Consider the following 21,737-nt stretch of genomic DNA (forward strand, 5'->3'; position numbering starts at 1 on the left):
GACAGAAATTAAATATACTATAAAAACGACTTTCAAGATAACTGAATTTTATGCCCTTTAATCATAACTCAACCTTTTCCTAAAATGTGTTATTACCTTTCCTTTTAATTTTTTTTTTTTTTAAATCCTGGGGATTGAACCCAGGGGTACTTTACCATTGAGCTACACTCCCCTCTCCTTTTCTTTTTTGAGACAGGACCTCACTAAGTTGCCTAGGGTCTACTCAAGTTGCTGAGGCTGGCCTCAAACTTGTAATCCTCCATGCCTTATCCTCAAGTCACTGTGATCACAGGTGCGTGCCACCATGCCTGGTTCCTTTTCTAGCTCCTTAAAAAGGGGCATGACAGTTCTAAGTATCTGCCATGTAACAGGAGCCTAGACATTATATCCATCTTTTGTTGTGTTGGGGATTGAACCAGGGGTGCTTTACAACTACATCCTCAGTCTTTTTTGTTTTGTTTTGAGACAGGGTCTAAGCTTAGGATCTCACTGTTACTGAGACTGTCCTCAAACTGCAATCCTCCTACCTCAGCCTCCTGAGTTGCTGGGATTATAGGTATGCACCACTGTACCCAGCTAAATCCATCATCTTTAATCCTCATCTTACCATCTACAGATGCTGGGTTCATTGTCTCCATTCAGCAAAAAATTGAAGGACACAGAGACAGCAAGGAAACAGCAGGTTTATTCCAAGTGACAGAGATAGACTTCTCTGAAGGGGGACCAGAGCTGGGAAGCCGGTGAGGGAGTTTTGGCCTGTTCTTTTTATGGTCTCAGGAATTTCCACCTATCTTTATTTCCTCCCCTGTCCACTCTCTCCTATTATTGGTGCCCCCTCTGTCCACATGTCTGTTTTAGTTTTTCTACTGGATCCCCACTCAGGAACACTGAGTACCAACTGTCTGTCTGATTGGGTCCCCCGCTTGTGTCCATAAGCACTTTTGTATAGCAGGGAGTTGGCCTCATCAGAAGACCCTCTTCATGCTTCTTCGTTCTGGCCCTGCCCTGACTTCCTCGCTTGCCATCTTTCTTGGCTGCCTACCCTGTTCTGTATTTCCCTCATTCATAACAATTCTGCGAGGGAGTTATCATACCCCTGGAGGATCAAAGAGGTTTAGAGACTTACCCTAAGTCACCGTGTAGGAAATGGGGAGGACAGAATCTGTTTTTTTGAGATGGCATCTTGCTATATGTTATATTGCCCAGGTAGGCCCGGAACTCCTGGACTCAAATGTTCCTCATGTCTCAACCTCCCAAGTAGCTGGGACTATAGGCATGTACTACCATGCCTGCTGGAGATAATCTTTCATATCATTTACCTGGTTATATAATATTAGGACCTAAATTTTTAAATTGAAAAGTTCTTTTAAAAAAATCAGTGACTTTCAAACATTATGACTTTTGACCCCGTACATATTCAATGATAAATTTCATGATTTAAAAAATAATGCTCTTTAACATACTGAAAAATGTATATACAATGGATGAAAGCAAAGATATGCAAAGTCACCACAAATAGAGTTACCCAACCAGTTAAACCAGACTGTAACCTGATTAAGTATATGAATCTAAAACAATGTGTCCATGGCCCAGGCTGAGATTAAGAGGAGCCTGAGGCAAGAGGCAGCCAAGTGCCAGCAAGGGAGAGGGAGTAGCATTCAACTAGGGACATTCAAAGCCCTGTACTTTGTTTTTACTGTAAAGTGACATCCCGGTCTCTACATCAGTCCCTGTGAACTTGCTTAATAGGAGCTGTCTCTGTTTTACTGGTTGAATTTACTAACGTAATAAATGCCACATAAATGAGGCCTGGGATACTGGCCTTTTCCAGGCCTGATATCAAACAGTGTGATCTTGTGAGAGCTGACCTTCAAAAAATAAAAAAATTTAAGTGACCATATATTCTTTTATTAAAGCTAGGAACAAAGGAACAGAACACTGTGTCCTGGGGACACCTCCTCTAGAGAGCCTTCTCCAGTCTTTTCAGAACTATTCTCTCCCTCCTCTAGGTGTCCCAGTGTAATGCTGGTTCACTGCACCTTTTGAATATAGCTGAGGCTTATTTATAAAAGGGACATGTTTTCTTTTTCCTGTTCTCCCTCTTCCTCTCCCTAAACTGGGGATGGGGAACAAGATTACCTTGAATTATCTGTGCTCCAGAGGAAGGAGATATCTGCCAGAGGCTCTAGGAAGTATCTCCCAAATTAATAAGTGAATGTTATCACACCATCAGGGGACCCCAGGACGCTGTCAGGGTACACCTGGAATGTGGCCTTTGAAGAGCTCTTTTGAAATCCCCATTCCTCCTGATGGGGAGAATCACAGCCTCTGTGTTTCTCCTTTGCAACAAAGCAATAAAAACTTCTTCCTTTTTCTCAAAATTGTGTCCTCATTGTTGAATTGGCATCAGGGACAAGGATGGAGCTTTTGGTTACACCAACACCCACAGTAATCTTCAGTATACAATGTTGCAAAACAAAGTGTAATAAGATATATCTCCCCTACTACACCACAAATGGCAAGACCCTCATATGAGTCTTCAAAGGTCAATGGAGGGGCTGGGGCTGGGGCTGGGGCTGAGTGGCAGAGTGCTTGCCTAGCACGAGTGAGGCACTAGGTTCGATTCTTAGCACCATGTACAAAAATATGCAAATGAGGGCATGCTGTGCATGTACAACTACAAAAAGAAAAAAAAAAAAAAAGGACAATGGAATGACAATGACTTTCTCACTGAGCATTTTCAAAACTCACCCAATATGAAGCTTCCTGACAGTAAGACATATACTATAGATGCAGGATTGCAAAAAAATAATTTTTTCAGCAGGACAGAATTGAATATGGATTCTGGAGCCAGACTGCCTGGATTTGAATTCTAGCTCTGGAACTTTTTAGCTCTGTGATCTTGGGCAAATAATTTAACCTCTTTGTACCTCAGACCTCTTAGCTGTAAACTGGGAATAGCAGTACCTAATTTAAAGGACTGTTAGGGAGATTAAATGAATCAGTATATATAAAGTGCTTCAAGTAGTGTGGGGCACATTGTAAGTGCCCTAAATGTTAGTTTTCAATTATTTTATTTTAAAAATCTATCTACAAAAAGACTGGAAGTGTTTCACACTAAGCAGCAGAATCCATAAGTATAGAATGACAAGGATGTTAACAGAACTGCAGATTAAATGAGTATATTTAACAAAATCAGAGAACACAGATTTAGAAGTTCTTTTATTCCAGGGGTCCTGAAAGGGAGGTCCCTGGGTCAGCAACACCTGAGAATTTGTTAGAAATGCAAATTCTTGGGTTCCCTTTAGATGTGCTGAATCAGAAACTCGGGTGGGATCCAGCAATATGTAGTTTAATAAGCCCTCCAGGTGATCTTGATGATTGCTAAATTTGGAGAACTTCTTCTCTTCCACTACCGACATCTCAACCCTAAGATCTGGTAATTCCAAATTGTTCTCAAATCACTCACCTTCTCTTAGGCTTCAGTCACAACCATGTTTTAGGTCTTTTCTTCTCTGGATGGCTGCAACAGCCTTTCCCCTGTTTTATCTGGTTTTCTCTTAGAGCAGTGCCCCAAATCACCACTAAGGTGATCTTACACAGAAATGAATAACTCACTCTTTTGCCCACAAACTCTAGTCACAGTGAGCTACTTTCAACTCTTTCAAAGTTACTGTCTCCCTTTTTAAAAGAGCTCGAGATCACTGATAAATTACTTTTAATTTTTGCCAGCATTGTTTTTGTTTTCAGCCATATCGTTTTAAAATGCCCTTACTACCATGTACATGTGGGGTAAGAGTTTTATAATAATTACTGAGTAGTTTCATATGTTGGCAAGTCATGAGTGTCAAATAGAATAATACACTGGAAAATGCTTTAGCCACATGCAATATAGGTTTATTCCATTCATCCTTAAGAGTGAGATTACATGAATTATTTTATTTGTGATATTTTTACGCTGGCTTATCTTTACCTGCAATAGAAAGTGATGGTTAAGAGTCTGGAACTAGTCTCCTTGGTTCTAATTCCAGCTCTGCAACTTACTAGCTGCATTAACTATGGCCAAGTTTGGGCACCTCTGCAAAATGGAGACAATAATAGAATCTACACCTTTCAGGGTTACTGTTGTGAGGACTAAATGAATTAAAATAAGCAGAACACTCAGGATCATGCTTGGAGTTTTAAAATGTTATTATTTATTATATCCTGTTCCTACCATTTCCTACAAGCAAAAATTTTTTTGCGCCTAAAATAAAACAAAGTATCATGTTTAGAATCAGAGAGACCAGTGTTCAATTCCTGGCTCATCTACTTCTTGGCTGTATGGTCAGAGGACATTATTTAACTTTAGTGAGCCTCAGTCCATTTTTAAAATTTTTTTTATTTGTTCTAATTAGCTGTACATGACAGTAGAATGCACTCACACATTTTGACAAATCATACATAAATACAGTGTTTGTTTAAAATAGGGGATAACAACAGTACCTGCTACTTAGGTCTATTGTGGAGACTAGACAAGATACTAGAATATACACACAAAATGCTTAGGAAAGGGCTTCACATGTTATGTTCGTTCAATAACAAACACCTTTTCCACTATTAAGATTATGTGAGGGGGGACTAGAGGGGAAGCTGCATTCCTTGTCCTTCTGAGACCTGGGATTCAATCAGAGGAAATACTGTTCCTCTGCGAGGCAGTTCTCTCTGCCCACGGATCCCCTGCAGTTTAGCACCCATTAGTTGCTGTAATTGCCCGCCCTCTGCCAGCACATCGCCTGCCTTCTGAGTGCAGATTGCTCGCTGACCACCACCTATCATCCCCCATTTGCCTGACTCTTGCCTACCCACTGCCTACTGCCCAAGGTCCACCTGCCAATCGTCCTACCCTGTAGACCACCCGCAGATTGCCACTGGACCACCTGTGTCCACCGTTCTCTGGAAGTCCATTGTCACAGTTCTCACAGGTTTGGTTACATGAGGCCACTGTCATGTTGGGACACAGACCAGGGCCTGAACTGCCACAGCCTGTAGCTGGAGTGCCACAGCCACTGCTGCCATCTCAGGGCATGGCCACATCAGTCGGGGACACAGGTCAGGGCCTGGAGATATACTGGGGTACCCGCAGGTCTGGATGCAACTAAGGTCTTTCTACTCAGTGTGACAGTGGCTGCCTCTTTGTGGGGCCACTCCTTTGTGTGAGTGCATCCCTGATGGTCTCTCGGCAAGTTGAAAGGGCATTGAGATCTTGGGACTGCAGCAAGACAGACCCTGAGGAAGCTGAAGCCCAGGTCCATTAGATTGCAGCTGGGTTTGCCTGGGCCAGTCTGGGTCTGGCAAGCTTGGGGAAAGCCAGAGACTAGGAGCAGTTCCTTGGGCGAGCAGAGGTTGGAGAAACTGGAGAAAACTGGGCTTCCTCCAGCTCAGTGAGTCATGAAGTGTGCAGGGTTGGAAGGGGCCAGCTATAACGGGTGGGAAGGCTGGAAGAAGATGTGAGGGCTTCTTGCTATCGGCTAATCCACCCGACTGTTCTGGCACCCTCTGGACTGGAGCTAGCATCAAACTTCAGACAATCCCACCTATTGGCAGAGAAGGGAAGCTGAGAAAATTTGTGAAAGCCAACAGAAGCAATCATTCAATTTTCCATTGAGACTTTCCCCTCCCCCCTTTTTGTCCCTCTCATATTTCTACCATCTTTGAATCCAAATATTTTTCATGCATCAATTTACTAAAGAATGGAGTGTCTGAATAGTATATTACAGTTTTGTTGTGTCTTTTTTTTTTTTTACTTTTTCTAAAAAATCTCTAAATACTTTCTCTCAACTACCTGTCTCCCTGGATTCCCTTTCTCACTTCTCTCATACTAACAGCCGACCTCTATTAATTCCTCCCTCACTCTTTCTATGAATTTTTATCTCTATCTTCTCTCCTTCTCCCTCATAAACATCACATCTTACACTACTTCTGTTCCCTCACTGTCATCATTTGAAATGGTAAACCCTTTCAGCAAACTTACTGTTTATATTGTAGACAATAATTGATCATTTCTGTTTATGCGATAAAACTGTAAACACCATAATAGGAGTCATTTGGTTTAAGGTGATCAATTATTTGCATTGGGGCTGTTAAATTTGTTCTCCCCCTTAAAGGTGAGGTACTGGAAGCCCTGAGGGAACCTATAAGACTACAGGGTAGAACCTGTACCTGCCTCAGCTCCATACCACTAGATGAGAAGACACACAAATGACATGAAAAAATAAGGAAACAAAATGCCTCAAACAAACCAAGAATTTCCAACAATAGAATCCATAGACAACACAGAAGAAATGTCAGAGGAGGAGTTTAGAAAATACAGTTAGACTGATCTTTGTGAGGCGGGTATTCTACCAGCTGAGCTATCTCCCCAGCCCTAGACTGATCTTTGAAATAAAGGATGGTATGGGAGAGAAAATACAGGAAGTGAAAGATCGCTTCAATAAAGAGGCAGAGATTATAAAAAGGAATCAAGCAGAAATCCTCAAAATGAAGGAAACAACAAACCCAATAAAAATCAATGGCAGGTATTACCAACAGACAAGACCGCTTAGAAGACAGAACCTCAGACAATGAAGACAAAATATATACTCTTGAAAATAAAGTTGACCTTACAGAGAAGGTGGTAAGAAACCATGAACAGATCTTCCAAGAAATATGGGATAACATGAAAAGACCAAATTTAAGATTTACTGGAATAGATGAAGGGATGGAGATACAAACCAAAGGAATCATGATCTATTCAATGAAATAATATCAGAAAACTTCCCACATCTAAAGAATGAAATGGAAAATCAACTACAAGAGGCTTACAGGACCCCAAATGTACAAAATTACAGCAGACCCACACCAAGACACATTATAATGAAAATACCTAACATACACAATAAGGATAGAAATTTAAAAGGTGTGAGAGAAAAAAAATCAAATTATATATGGGGGAAACCAATTAGGATCTCAGTAGATTTCTCAACCAAGACCCCCAATGCCAGGAGGTACTGGAATAAGAAGCTCTGAAAGAAGATGGATGACAACCCAGAATTTCATATCCAGGAAAATTAAGTTTCAGATTTGAAGATGAAATAAAAACCTCCCATGATAAACAAAAGTTAAAAGAATTCACAACTAGAAAGCCTGCACTACAGAATATCCTCAGCAAAATATTCCACGAGGAGGAAATGGAAAAACAAAAAACAAAAAAACAAAAACCAAAAACAAAACAAAACAAAAAACGCAAAGGAAGAAACTACACTAAACTAAGTCAAGTTAAAAACCAAAAACAAACCAAAATGACTGGGAATACAAATCATATCTCAATAATAACCCTGAGTGTGAAGGGCCTAAACTCTTTAATCAAAATACAGAGACTGGCAGAATGGATTAAACCAACAACAAAAAAGACCCACCAATATGCTGTCTTCAAAAGACTCAACTCCTAGGAAAAGACATCCATGGACTGAAGGTGAAAGGTTGCAAAAAAAATATCACTCACATAGACTGAGTAAACAAGCAGGGGTTTCCAGCCTCATATCAGACAAAGTGGACTTCAAACCAAAGTTAGTCAGAAGGGTCAAAAAAGGACATGTCATACTGCTTAAGGGAGTCATACACCAACAAGACATAACAATCATAAATACATGTGCCCCAAACCATGGAGCATCTATGTACATCAAACAAATCCTTCTCAATTTCAAGAATCAAATAGACCACAGCACAAAAATACTGGGTGACTTTAAGACACCTCTCTCACCACTGAATAGATTTTCCAAACAAAAACTAAACAAAGAAACTATAGAATTAAATGATACAATCAATGATTTAGACTTAATGGACAGATATAGAGTATGTCATCCATCATGAGTGAATACACTTTCTTCTCAGCAGCGCATGGATCCTTCTCTAAAATAGACCATATGTTATGCCACAAAGCAACTCTCAGAAAACACAAAAAAATAGAAATACTATTCTATCAGATCATAATGGAATGAAACTAGAAATTAAAGATAAAATAAAAAATAGAAGCTACTCCAACAATTGGAGACTAAATAATATGCTATTGAATGATGAATGGATTAAAAAAAGAAATTAGGGAGGAAATAAAAAAAATACAGGTAAATGAGAACACCAATACAACACATTAAAATCTCTGGGACACTATGAAGGCAGTGCTAAGAGGAAAGTTCATTGCATTGAGCTCATAGATTAAGAGAATAAAAAGTCAACCATTAAATGACAAAACATTACATCTCAAAATCCTAGAAAAAGAAGAAAAAATCAGCACCAAAAGCAGCAGATGACAGGAAATAATTAAAATCAGAGCAGAAATAAGTGAAATTGAAAAAAAGAAACAATTGAAAAAATTGACAAAACAAAAAGTTGGTTCTTTGAAAAAATAAACCAAATGGATAAACCCTTAGCCACACTAACAAAGAGAGAGAAAAAACTCAAATTACTAAAATTTGTGAAAAAGGAAATATCACGATGGACACTAAAAATACAGAAGATAATTAGAAACTATTTTGAAAATTTGTACTCAAATAAATAGAAGATCTGGAAGATATCAACAAATTTCTAAAGACATATGACCTATCCAAACTGAAGCAGGACATACACAATTTAAACACATCAATTTCAAGCAATGAAATAGAAGACACCATGAAAAGCCTACCAACCAAGAAAAGCCCAGGATCAGATGGATTCTCAGCCAAGGTCTACAAGACCTTCAAAGAATTAATATCAATACTCCTCAAATTATTCCATGAATGAGAAAAGGAGGGAACCCTTCCAAACTCATTCTATGAGGCTAGTATCATCCTGATACCAAAACCAGACAAAGACACATCAAGGAAAGAAAACTTCAGACTAATATCCCTGATGAACACAGATGCAAAATTCTCAAAATTCTGGCAAACCACATTCAAAAATATATTAAAAAGATGGTGCACCATGAACAAGTGGGGTTCAACCCAGAGATACAAGGTTGGTTCAACATACAGAAATCAATAAATGTAGTTTATCACATCAATAGACTTAAAGACAAGAATCATATGATCATCTCAATAGACACAGAAAAAGCATTTGACAGAATATGGCACCTATTCATGTTCAATATACGAGGAAAAACTAGGTATGTGCGGGGCGCCTGGCTCTCCTTACAGTGCTTGACAGAGTTCCACTGAAGGATGATTGCAAACACTCATCCTAAAAGGATTGCATGCCAGATGTATGCCTCCCTAGCTTGGATGTTATTCTGTGGAGTTTTCCTAATAATATATTACTCACTTCAGTCTGGGGATCTTGCTAGAGGTGATGGGAATAATCCTACAAATTTCCAGAAAAACATCATGGAGACAAAACACATGTTGAAACCCTGTGATGATTAACCTCACAACAGCAGAATGTTTTTATTATGTTAAAAACCAAACACTGCATTTACTGGCACAGCCAGAACCTGTTGGGGCACAGAAACTTATAGATAACAATGTTTCCCCAAGTTTTAAGCACAAAGCACCTCCCACAGTAGCTACTAGATATGGACCAGCTTATTTTATCAATGGCAAGCCCTGGTGATTAAGTAAGGATAATCTGTAAGGTTACTGTTTTCTCATAATCTTTCGGTAAAAACAACTTCTGCCTATGCTTTGGAAACTTCTTTGATTTTATTAGTCACAAGCCTGTCATCAAAGCCTGAAGAAAAATGTATATAAACCCAGCCTTCCCCAGAATAAAGTGGGAATGATTGCACCAGAACTAGAGTCTGTGTCTTTCATTCTCCATCCATCGCCGACGCTGTCTCCCCTGCCCCCTTACCAGTGTGGAACCCATGGACTCCTGCTGGGGCTGGACCCCGGCAGGTATGGTAGGAACATACCTCAACATTATAAAAGCTATCTATGCTAAGCCCAAGGTCGACTTCATTCTAAAGGAAGAAAAACTGAAAGCATTTCCTCTAAAAACTGGAACAAGACGAATGTCCTCTTTCACACTTCTATTCAACATCATCCTTGAAACTCTAGCCAGAGCAATTAGACAAAAGAAAGAAATAAAGGGATACAAATAGGTAAAGAAGAACACTATCACTATTTGTTGATGACATGATTCTATATTTACAAGATCCAAAAAATTCCACCAGAGAACTTCTAGAACTCATAAATGAATTCAGAAAAGTAGCAGGATATAAAATTAATACCCACAAATGAACTACATTCATATACATAAGTGATGAATCTATGGCAAGAGAAATTAGGGAAACTACCCCATTCACACAAGCCTCAAAAAAAATAAATAAATAAAATGCTTGGGAATCAATCTAACAAAAGAGGTGAAAGACTCTACAATGAAAACTACAGAACACTAAAGAAATAAAGACCTTAGAAGATGGAAAGATCTCCCTTGTTCCTGGATAGGCAGAATTAATATTGTCAAAATAGCCATACTACCAAAAGTGTTATACAGATTTAATGCAATTCCTATTAAAATCCCAATGACATTCTTTGTGGAACTAGAGAAAAGTAATCATGAAATTCATTTGGAGAAATAAGAGACACAGAATAGCCAAAGCAATTCTTAACAAAAAGAATAAAGCAGGAGACATCATAATGCCAGAATTTAAACTATACTACAGAGCCATAGTAACAAAAATGGCATGGTACTGGCACCAAAATAGACATGTAGATCAATGGTACAAAATAGAAGACACTGAGACCAACCTGCATAAATATGGTTATCTCATATTAGACAAAGGTGTCAAAAGTATACATTGGAGAAAAGATAGCCCATTTAACAAATGGTGCTGGGAAAACTGGAAATCCATATGTAACAAAATGAAATTAAAACTCTATCTCTCACCCTGCACAAAAATCAACTCAAAGTGGATCAAAGACTTAGGCACTAGGACAGAGACTCTGCGACTAACCGAAGACAAAGGAGGCCCTAATCTTCATCATGTTGGCTTAGGAACTGACTACCTTAATGACTCCTAAAGTGCAAGAAGTAAAAGTAAGAATCAATAAATGAGATGGAATCAAACTAAAAAGCTTCTTCACAGTAAAGGAAATAATAACGTGAAGAGACAGCTTACAGATTGGGAGAAAATCCTTACCACATGTACCTCAGACAGAGCATTAATCTCCAGGATATATAAAGAACTCAAAACAACTGAACAAAAACCCAAATAACCCAATCAATAAATGGGCTAAGGAAATGACCAGGCACTTCACATAATTAAAAATACAATCAATCAAGAAACATATGAAAAAATGCTCATCATCTCTTGCAGATATAGAAATATAAATCAGAACTACTCTAAGATATCATCTCACTCCAGTCAGAATGCAATGATCAAGAATACAAGCACAACCACCATGGAAAGCAGTATGGAGATTCCTCAGACAACTTGGAATAGAACCACCATTTTGTTCCAGCTATCCCACTCCTTGGTTTACACTCAAAGAATTTAAAACCAGCATACTGCAGTGACACAGCCACATCAATGTTTATAGCAGCTCAATTCACAATAACTAAATTATGGAACCAACCTAGATGTCTTTCAACAGACTAATGGATAAAGAAAATGTACATATAAACAATGGAATGTTTCTCCACCTTAAAGAAGAATGAAAATATGTCATTTGCAGGTAAATGGATGGAACTGGAGAATATCATGAAATAAGCCAATACCAAAAAACGAAAGTCCAAATGTTTTCTCTGATAAGCGAATGCTGATCCATAACTGGGGGGTGGGCAGGGAGGATGAAGGAACTTTGGATTATGCAGAGAGGAGTATGTGGAGGGGTGGGGTGGTGGGGATGGAGAAAAAAACCTTCAATAAATAATAATTAAAAAAAAAAAAAAGAGTAACAAGAAAGTGAGGCTGAGGGTGTAGGTCAGTGATAGAACCTATCATGTGTGAGGCCCTAGGTTTAATCCCCAGTTCTGGAAAAAAAAGGAAAAAAAAAAGTGCCTCAATTTGTCTACTTAAAAGAAATATTGAGCTGTGGTTGTAGCTCAGTGATAGAGCACTTGCGTGGCTTGTGTGAAGCCCTGGGTTCGATCCTCAGCACCATATATAAATAAATAAAATAAAGGTCCATTTACAACTTAAAAATATTAAAAAAGAAATATTAACACACTATCAGAATAAGCATGGTGACATGTGTCTGTAATCCCAATTTCTTAGGAGATTGAGATAGAAAGATTTTGAGTTTGAAGTAAGCCATGGCAATATAGCAAGATTTCATCTGAAAAAAAAAAAAAAAAAAAAAAAATCCTTTAGGACAACTCTATAAATTAAGTGTTAGGATATTCATTAGATGAGGAAAATGAGGTTCAGGAAGGCTAAACAACTTTCTTAAAAAATTATTTTTGGGACTGGGGACACAACTCAGGGGTGTTCTACCCCTGTTTAGATATTAGGTGTCCCCCACAAGTTCATGTTAAGACAATGCAAAGTCTACAGGAGAAATGATTGGGTTATGGGAGTCTTAACCCAATCAATGAATGAACTCCCTGATGGGACTGAGTGGAAACTGAAGGTGGGCAAGGCGTGGCTAAATGTGGTGGGTCATTGGGGGCATGCCTTTGGAGTATAAATTTTGTATCTGGTGAGTGAGTGGAGTCTTTCTCTGCTTCCTGATCATCATATGAACCACTTTCCTCCACCCCGTCTTCTGCCATGATATTCTGGCTCATCTCAAGCCCAAAGGAATGAAGCCTGCTATCTATGGAATGAGACCTCTGAAACCGTGAGCCCCCAAATAAACTTTTCCTCCTCTATGATTGTTCTGGTCAGGTCTTTTAGTCACAGTAGCAAAAAAGCTGCCTAAAACAACTACTGAGTTACATCCCTAACCCTTTCTTATTTTGACACAGAGTTTTACTATTGCTCAGAATGGTCTCAATTTTGGGGTCCTCCTGCCTCAGCCTTCCAAGAAACTGGGATTACAGGCACAGGCCTTATGCCCAAGTTGTTGGGATAACAGGTATGCACTACCATGCTTGGCTCTCAAAGTCATCTTTACATTACTTTCTCAAAATTGGCAGAATGGGGATTCAAGCCCAGAACTGTAGCAAGTTATTAGATCACAGTGATTTCCAAGAATCCATTAACAAATATATACAAAGCCACAAATATTTATATATATCTTTGTATATATATCTTTCTCTATGCACACATTTCCTAACTTTCAAAAAAATTGGACAAAATAACTAAAATTGACATCAAAGCAAAACTCCAATGTAAACTGAACATGTGGATAGTATGCTTTATTATTACTTAAAGTATATTATTCTCATAATTACAGGCTACAATTTAGAAGTTTGAAATGCAAGAGAAAATTTTAGAAAGAGAGCCCAAATAAAGCTGAACCAGTATGTAGAAGATAGTTAAAACTTTCTAAGTACTGCCTCTTAACTCTTAGTAATACTTATCTGTCCTTTTTAAGCACAAGACCTGAAGCCAGGGTCAACAACATAAAATATCACAAATTACCAGAGGACATTCAACCTACATAAGCAAGCATGGATATAGATATATATTTATATAATATATACATATTTTAATATTATATTGGTCCACTGAGTATATATATTTTAACAAAAGATAAGAATCTATATAATCCAGTTAACATACATAAGATTAGGGTACATTTATTACATTGAAAGTTGGTGTTCATAAGTTACAGATATTTAATATTTTCCAGAGTGTTTTTTATTAATTAAAAAAAATATTTTAAAAGCATTTCAAACATTTGTTCATTTTCCCAGTGCAAAAGAAGGTTGTTCAAGTCAACTTACCTTTTTCTCAAAGAGAAAGGGGAAGGAAAAAAAAAAAAAAACCAACCCACAAAACACCACCTACCAGCAATTTCCAATACTACCTTCTCAAACAACTTTTGCTAACTTGCCTAAATCCTTAGGTCACTGGATTAGTTTATCAAAATTAAAGCCTTGTGATTATGATTCAGCCCTTGCTTCATATGTATGACTCTTATGTTGAAATGTTTCTATATACAAAAAGTAGAAAAAAGTTAGCAGTGCAAGGAAGTGGTTTATTTTAAACTCCAGCCATCCAATTGTGTGTGGAAAGAAAAGCACCATTTCAATATGATATAAATTAGATATTTTGGAATTTACTTATCGTCTAAGCAATAAGTTACTCTGGTTACCCAGATCAATACCACCTTGACTTGCTGATCCCAGAGAATTTCAATTAGGTTTTAGGTGCATTTCTCTTTGTCTGTTATTCAATACATTATCTAAGTCAGTAACTCATATTTTAAAAAAAGATTACAATATACAGACTACTTCATAGTCTATTTCAAATTCAGCTTGTCTACTAGGTCAGTTTTAAAGACAAGATTTTAAAATGTAAGGAGTCTTGAAAATTTGGCAGATCTTTTCCCTTCCAATTAAAAAAAAAAAAAAAAAAGGATAGGTTGCCCATTTCATAGGTGAAAAACATGAAGAGAGTAAATCAACTAATTTAAACTACAAAGATGAACAAAAAACAATATGGTATAATACATGTCACCTTTCCTATTGGTATTCAGTGAAAGATTTTACATTTCAAGTAGTTAAGCCTTCATTAAAGAAAATAAAAAAGAAAAGAAAAATTAAAGTACCTTCCAGTTCTAGCTTGCTAAAGTTTCTTCTGCAAAAGTATAAAAATAAACCTATTGTGAACTAGAGGACAGTGCCACCGCAAAGGCCAAAGAGCTCATGTTAAGATTTATTTGTGCTTACCTTATACTGATGGGTACATTTTAAGTGATAAATTTTCTCCACTCTCTGGCACTTAAAATGGACATTTTCTTACAAACTTTATTTGTAAGAAACTGATTTTGTTAATTAGCAAGTTTATGGAGTGGTATCTGTTGACCTCAAATTCCTTAAATCCAGAGAAAATTGTTTCAAAAAAATGTATTTCCACATGAGGTTTTAATGTTTTTTATTCAGGAAAAATTTGAGTCTGAAGTTATAATGGTTCAATCTAAAGCATCCTTTTTTCAATAGTGGAGTAGATTGATGCAAAATATTTTTCCTTTTCTCTAAAAAACAAATTAAATGGTATTTGTACTCCAAGGAAATACAAAAATGTACTTTATACTAGCCAATTTATACCAATCATAAAAGAAATGGGGTGTTTGTTCCCTTCCCCCTCCTTCAATCATTCAAACCAAGGGAGAATACTTCAAACTTTATAAACCCCACTAACTCTAATCGGAATAACCACAGAACAAGGGTAGCAAGGGGTGAAATGATTTCTCTACATTCCAGAAGGCAGAAGCTTGGGTGCTCTAGCTTTACAAGTAAAAGTAGCACAGGCAGGCTGAAGCTCACAGTAAAAGCATACTAGAACAGGGACCTAGGTAAAGCTGTCTGATTAGGTTACTGCTTTTAGAGGAAATAATAAAGTCAAATCTGAATACAAAAGAAAAAACCTAGACTTTTGTCACATTTATAGGAATCTCAAACCTTTTGTATTCCCATGCTCAAAGGTAGTTTTGATACACATGGTAAATATCTTCAATATTTAAGAAGAAGAGTATTGTATTTTGGACAAAGGACAAGAGAATTCTTCATGCTTCTGATATCTCGGATTTGCTGAGTGCAATAGCCAGTTCTAGGTCTTCTTGTTCTTGCTGATTCAGTCGGGCAAGCCTTTGCTCCTCCTCTCTCTCACTTTCCCTCTTCACCCATTCAATCATATCTTCTTCAGAGGGATACTGCCATTTAAAAAGATCAAATGAATGAACAAATGATTAAATGAGCAAGTGAAACAATAAAAAGAAGAAAAATAGTTTTTTATAAAACTGTTTCAAATAAATAAAATATAATAAAATTGCATGTTTCACCTGAAGGACCCTGGTAATATAATCTTGTCACTTGTCCCCTGCACCCCCAAGGAAACAAAGTTTAGTTTTTTTTGTTTGTTTTGTTTTGTTTTGTTTTGGTACTGGGAATTGAACCCACAGGCACTTCACCACTAAGCCACATCCCCAGTCCTTTTTATTTTGAGACAGGTTCTCACCAAGTTGCTTAGGGCCTTGCTAAATTGCTGAGGCTGGCCTCAAATTTGTGATCCTTCTATGTCAGCCTCCTCAGTCACTGGGATTAGAGGTGTGTGCTTCCATGCTCAGCAACAAGTTTAGTTTTAATCAGTTACATAACTGTGGTTAATTTTTTTTTTAATTCCATCTATGGAGAGAAAGTCTATGAAAGTAAACATTAAAGATATCATTTAGAAACACTTAAAAGTAGGTAAGTAGATTCAAAAGTGGAAGAGGCTAGCCTTTTTGATCTAATGTAAAATATTTACTATTTAAACTTTCGTGAGCATCCTCACATGATAAGTAATTTTTAACTTAAGCCCCATTGGTGATTTTCCACCTTATCCTAGACTTTCAGGTACAGAAAATATATGAATGAAAAAAATAGGCTGATTCTGCTATACACAATAATGAGTATTGGTTATACTAAGCAAGATAAGAACCAAAACACTTTTTTTTTTTTTAAAAAAGTATTTTGAAGATTTTGGCAGGCTTTGAGAACTTTTGGACTCAGTTTTTAAAAAGTCCTTACTACTAATGATTATTCAATTGGGAAAATATTTTCTTATTAAACCATAACAGTAACTGCAGCAGAAACTAAATAATAAAATTCTACTTGGTTTCAAGTCTTATATAGAGGAGGCTTAAAAAAAGATGAAATGAAAGAAATAGTCATCAGACTTTTTGAAAATGGTAATTTCTTTCCTGGGGGAATTAAGAGTACCTACGGAATTTATAATACTTAATAAATCTTTCAAAACAAACAAGGATGTTTTTATTACATGCTGCAAGCTATTTACACTATGCTGAGATTTGAGTATAAAGTAAATAAAATAACTCAGTTATTGTTTGAGAGCCACTCCAACCAGGTTTTGACTTGTCTTCTAAAATGGTATTTTTAAGGTATTAAATACCACAAATTGCCAGAGGGTTGTTTTATACTAAGAGAATTACAATCTTCTAAGCAAGCCAATTCTTGATTCTCTGCTTGAAATAACTAAAATTCAATTTGAAATGAAAGGTCAGGATAATTCTGACACTCTATTTTTGCAATATTTACAATATTGATTTCTATTCTGCTCCTTCACCTTCAGTAGAAGCCAGTAGAACTTAAAAGTACAGTTTGAGAAGTTGGATGGTGTAACTGCCTTAGCTGCACACTGATTCTTGTCCACCTGCTTGCTTTTTTTTTGGTACTAGGGATTGAACCCAGGGGTGCTCAACTCCTGAACCTTTTTATTTTTTATTTGGAGATATGGTCTTGCTAAACTGATGAGGCTGGCTCTGAACTTGTGATCCTCCTGCCTTGGCCTCCTAAGTTGCCATTGTGTTTGTCTGTCCCCCTACTTTCTAACTACAAATAGAAGCAGCAATAAAGCAACTAGTTAAGTGACTTGCTGCTATAATAAGGAAGGAAACTTTAGATTGCAGCCAGGGTCACCTGGCCATTACAACTTCTATTTCCAAAATCAAGGGAATAAGGTGATAGATAAAGAAAAATTCCTGATAAAGAATAGGCAGTGATAATGAGGTCATTTAGCCTGGGGGTGGGGGGAAGCCCTTTGGCTAGCTATTCTAAGAATTATATTAAAAAGCAAAAGACTTGGTTTATCTGAATAATGATAGAATATTATGATACTGCTTTTCGATGCCTCTGTGGTTGGTTGCCCAATTTCTAATTCTCTTACAGGCCCTGCCTATGCCATTATCATAGCACTTGTCTTTTTTGCAGGTCTGGGGATCTAACCCAGGGTCTCATGCATGCCAGGCAACCACTCTACTACTGAGCTACATCCTTAGCCCATCACAACACCTTTCTATGGTTTCTAAAGGTCTTTTCATTAGCTCTCAGAGAATGCACAGTTTAAGTATGGAGGCTAGTGAATTAGAGTCCTCCGAATAATTAAAATTGTTTAGATCCTGACAATAACTTATTTCATAAAACTTTTTTTGGGGGGTGGAGGGACAGGGTCTTCCTATGTTGCTCAGGTTGGTCTTGAACTCCAGGGCTGAAGTGATCCTCCTACCTCAGCCTCTCAAGTACCCTATTTACCATAGATTTCATGCCAATTATTATTATTATTATTTTTTTTTTGCAAAAAAGTGACTATTATTATTATTATTTTTTTTCATTATGTGAAAGTTCATTTTTTAAAAATTGTGCTGGTGTGACTTAAAACTCATTTATTACTACACTGTTTTGGGGAAAGATTAGGATATGTGGAATATTTGTGAATACACATTAATTAATTAATCCTAATGTGGTAGTGACAATTATGTGGTGAAAGACATAGCTGGAACTATAGGTATGTACCACCATATTCAGGAGACATTAACATTTTAAAAAAGATAACCATGGGGCTAAGGGTATGCAATTCAAAAAATTCCTGGAGATGTAGTTCAGTGGAAGTGTGCAGTTCAGTAGAAGAATGCTTGACTAGAATACACGAGGCCCTGAATTCGATCCTCAGCTCTGCCCATTGCCACACCCACAAAAAAAATTCCTGCATCTATCCTCTCAAGTAATAATTGCTGAGTGGGCTCCAAAAAAATCATTAAAACTTTATACACAAACACACATACAATACAGTTACAAATACACAAGCTCACCACTGGCACTGTTCATCCAGTGGGCAAATAGTAAATTATTCTCCAATAGCCCTTTAAATCACCATCATCCATAACCATCTGCAAAATGGTATCTGTCAAGATTTGTTACCAAGACCAAGAGGAAAGTTTATAAAACAACTTGTATATATCACAAGAACTAAGACTACTAAAATCATTTGTGCAAAGAAGAAATTTTAGAACCAGTAAAAGAGAATTAGAGGTTTTGCTTGGGGGAAGAATGAAAGATCATTTTAGTATTTTGGCAAATTTAGCTGAAACGATACAAATTTGGCAGACTCCAAAGCGGTCTTGGAAAACTTTTCAAATTGTAAATGGAAAGATTTTCCCCCAAACAGCCCATTCACAGTACTTACAGCACTGAAGTTAGCAAAATTGCTTGGGTCAGCCTCTTTATTGGTAGTGGTAGTAGTAGAAGAAGTGAATGGATCACAAAACATATCAGGATCTTTTTCTTTGGGGCTATCATTGCCTGGGAAAGGCTGAAATGGATCATTCACTTTAAAGGGATCAGAAGAATCCAATTTGTTGATGGGTCTTTTCCCTGGATCAAAATCATTACAGTTAACTCAACCAGTAAATATGGCAAACACAAGCACACAAGAACATGTACACAGGGAACATTAAAGAACTAAGGGGGGAGGATGGAGGTGAGAACTTAAAGCATATTCTTAATATTGACTTAAATGCCATACCAACAATCTGTCCTCAAAATTTTCACACATGATCTCTCAAATATACTCGAACTAGGTACGGCTTAATGAAAAACAGGAAAGAGGGGAATGGGCCAGGAATCATATTTCCTCAAAAGAACATGTTCCCAAGAAGAGAGGTAGGAAAGCACAAAATAGGAGGAAAATGATAAAGAATAAAGATGGCAATGGCCTCTGTTGCTATAACCTTAGCCTGATACTTATATAGTCACCCACTAGTGACAATAAGAGCAAATGGCAAAATTCCTCTGATTTTTCTCTGAATCTCTCTATATAATACCAAGGAACATAAAACTAAAGATTATCTTGGTAAAACCCTGCCTACTTTTTGACATCTACAATATTTCAAACTTAAAAATAAACAATGTTTCAAAGATCAATGCCTGTATCTTTGTGTTGCTGACAAACTAATCTTTGATTAAACAACAGTATGATATTCTGTTAATCACTCATGAATTCATTACCACTTTCCAACAAGTTCTCTGATTTTAATTTTTTATTTCTTGGTACTGGGGATTTAACCCAGGGATGCTTTACCACTGAGCTATATCCCCAGCCCTTTTTATTTTGAGACAGTCTCTTGCTAAGTTGCTGACTGGCCTCAAGTTTGTGATTCTCCTGCCTCAGCTCCTGAGTTGCTGGGATTACACACATGCTCCAGTGCATCTGGAAAGTTCTCTAATTTTAAAGTCTTACTTAAACTTAATACTTCTTGAAGAAAAGATAATAAGAGTAGGTGTTAAAGATATCTTCAAATATACTTTTTCTTAACATGCATTAAGCTGGTTAATTAAGCAATCATAATAGATTATTTCCATCAATACTGTGTCTTACAAAAGATGTTTAATTCCCAATCTCAATGGATCCTTCCAACAATCCTATGGAAGTAGGAGATATTAGAATTACTGCCATCATCTAATGACTGAGGCAGCTGAGGCTTAGACATATGAAATTATACACTTAAGATCACAGAGTGAGGGTTGGGGATATAGCTCAGTGGTAGAGCAGTTATCCAGAGTGCATGAGGTTCTGAGTTTGATCCCCAGTACCAGGGGAAAAAAATTACAGAGCAAGTCAGGGAATAGCCAGAATTAGAACCCAGGTGTTTCATCTCCCAATCAATAATCCTTCCAACAAACCACCTTTTTTCCCTTGGGTCTTCCTACAATGATGTATACTCAAAAGATTATATTCTTAATTTTAATTAAGGTATTAGTATATTACTTGACTTAGGATTTTAAAATAACCTTTATCACTGGCTTCATACAGGTTTAAAAGCTTAAATGAGCAAACTGACATTTATTTCTTCATATATTCTGATCTTACTTCTAGCAATTTGATAAAGGCTACTTTTCCTTAAAAGATAGAAACCACTTAAATCATTTACCTGATTTTTCAACAAATAATTTTAAAATTTAATTCAGTTATTTAAGTCAAAAAAGAAAAGAAATAATTCATCCAAGAAATATCCTGGAGCTGTTATTAGGAAAAGTCAAGAATAATAATCTGTAACTACAGAGGTTGAAATCTTCTCAGAGAATAGCCTAGAAGCACAACAAGGGGATTGCCTTACAGTCACTTTTTATGAACTTTATTATCTGTCCTAAAAACAAAACCTTTTCTCTGTTTTGTTCCTGGACCTCATCCCACCAATCACTATTATAAAGAGTCTTTAAAGTGAGCTGAAAATAATATTTTCCTTCAAGAAAGACAATACTTTCTTTGAAATCACTATAAAGCTGGATACCTGCAGCCATATTTTCTTACACTAAAGGATTTAAGAAAGACTTTACATTTTGCAGGAATTTTTTTTTTCTTATAGAAATTAAAACACCAAAGTATATGCTATTCAAATGGTAATGAACGAGCTTCTAAAAAGAGATTCCATCTATTCTTCCTTTCCCCTCTTCATTATCTCTCAGAAATGATGAAGGTGGGCGAAAAAAGAGGTCTTGTCAGAAAGCTCATATCAGTTATATAGGCTGGCCTCTTAGGCACACATCTATAATTCTGAACTAAGGTTAGAAAAGATAGCAGAAGTAAGCTTCTGCTGTGTTTGACTTGTTTTGTTCACTGCCTTTTATGTATGTAAGTAAGGCTTGCAGGAGAAAAGGCATTGAGTTGATTTAGGAAAGGCATCAACTCTCCTACCAGGTGGTGGTGGGCAGGGTCTTGTTGGAGTTCCTGTCTTGGGTGGCAGTGCTGGGGGTACATCTTCACTCTTGATGGATGTTTCATCAAACACATTTTTTGGAGTGACCACACTACTGACAGAGCTTGATGCGGCTGAACTAAAAGGATCTTCATTGTTCACCTT

At 37.1% G+C, this 21,737-nt stretch overlaps 1 protein-coding gene across 7 annotated transcripts in view; it reads right to left on the reverse strand.

The window, feature by feature from the left end:
• Window positions 1–13,265: 13,265 nt before the first annotated feature.
• The window catches only part of EPS15 (epidermal growth factor receptor pathway substrate 15), a 149,967-nt gene continuing 141,495 nt past the window's right edge, over window positions 13,266–21,737 (reverse strand). For 6 of the 7 annotated variants that reach the window (XM_079154246.1, XM_079154249.1, XM_079154247.1 and 3 more), the window contains 3 exons: window positions 21,572–21,734; window positions 19,064–19,251; window positions 13,266–15,755 (listed from right to left, as the gene is read on the reverse strand). In XM_079154246.1, coding sequence (XP_079010372.1) covers window positions 15,609–15,755; window positions 19,064–19,251; window positions 21,572–21,734 — 498 coding nt within the window. In that variant the 3' untranslated portion in view covers window positions 13,266–15,608. The remainder of the gene's footprint in view (window positions 15,756–19,063; window positions 19,252–21,571; window positions 21,735–21,737) is intronic. The other variant, XM_079154252.1, reaches the window with a different exon arrangement.

This window comes from Sciurus vulgaris (assembly GCF_902686455.1).
Source record: "Sciurus vulgaris genome assembly, chromosome: 1".
Lineage (NCBI taxonomy): Eukaryota > Metazoa > Chordata > Mammalia > Rodentia > Sciuridae > Sciurus > Sciurus vulgaris.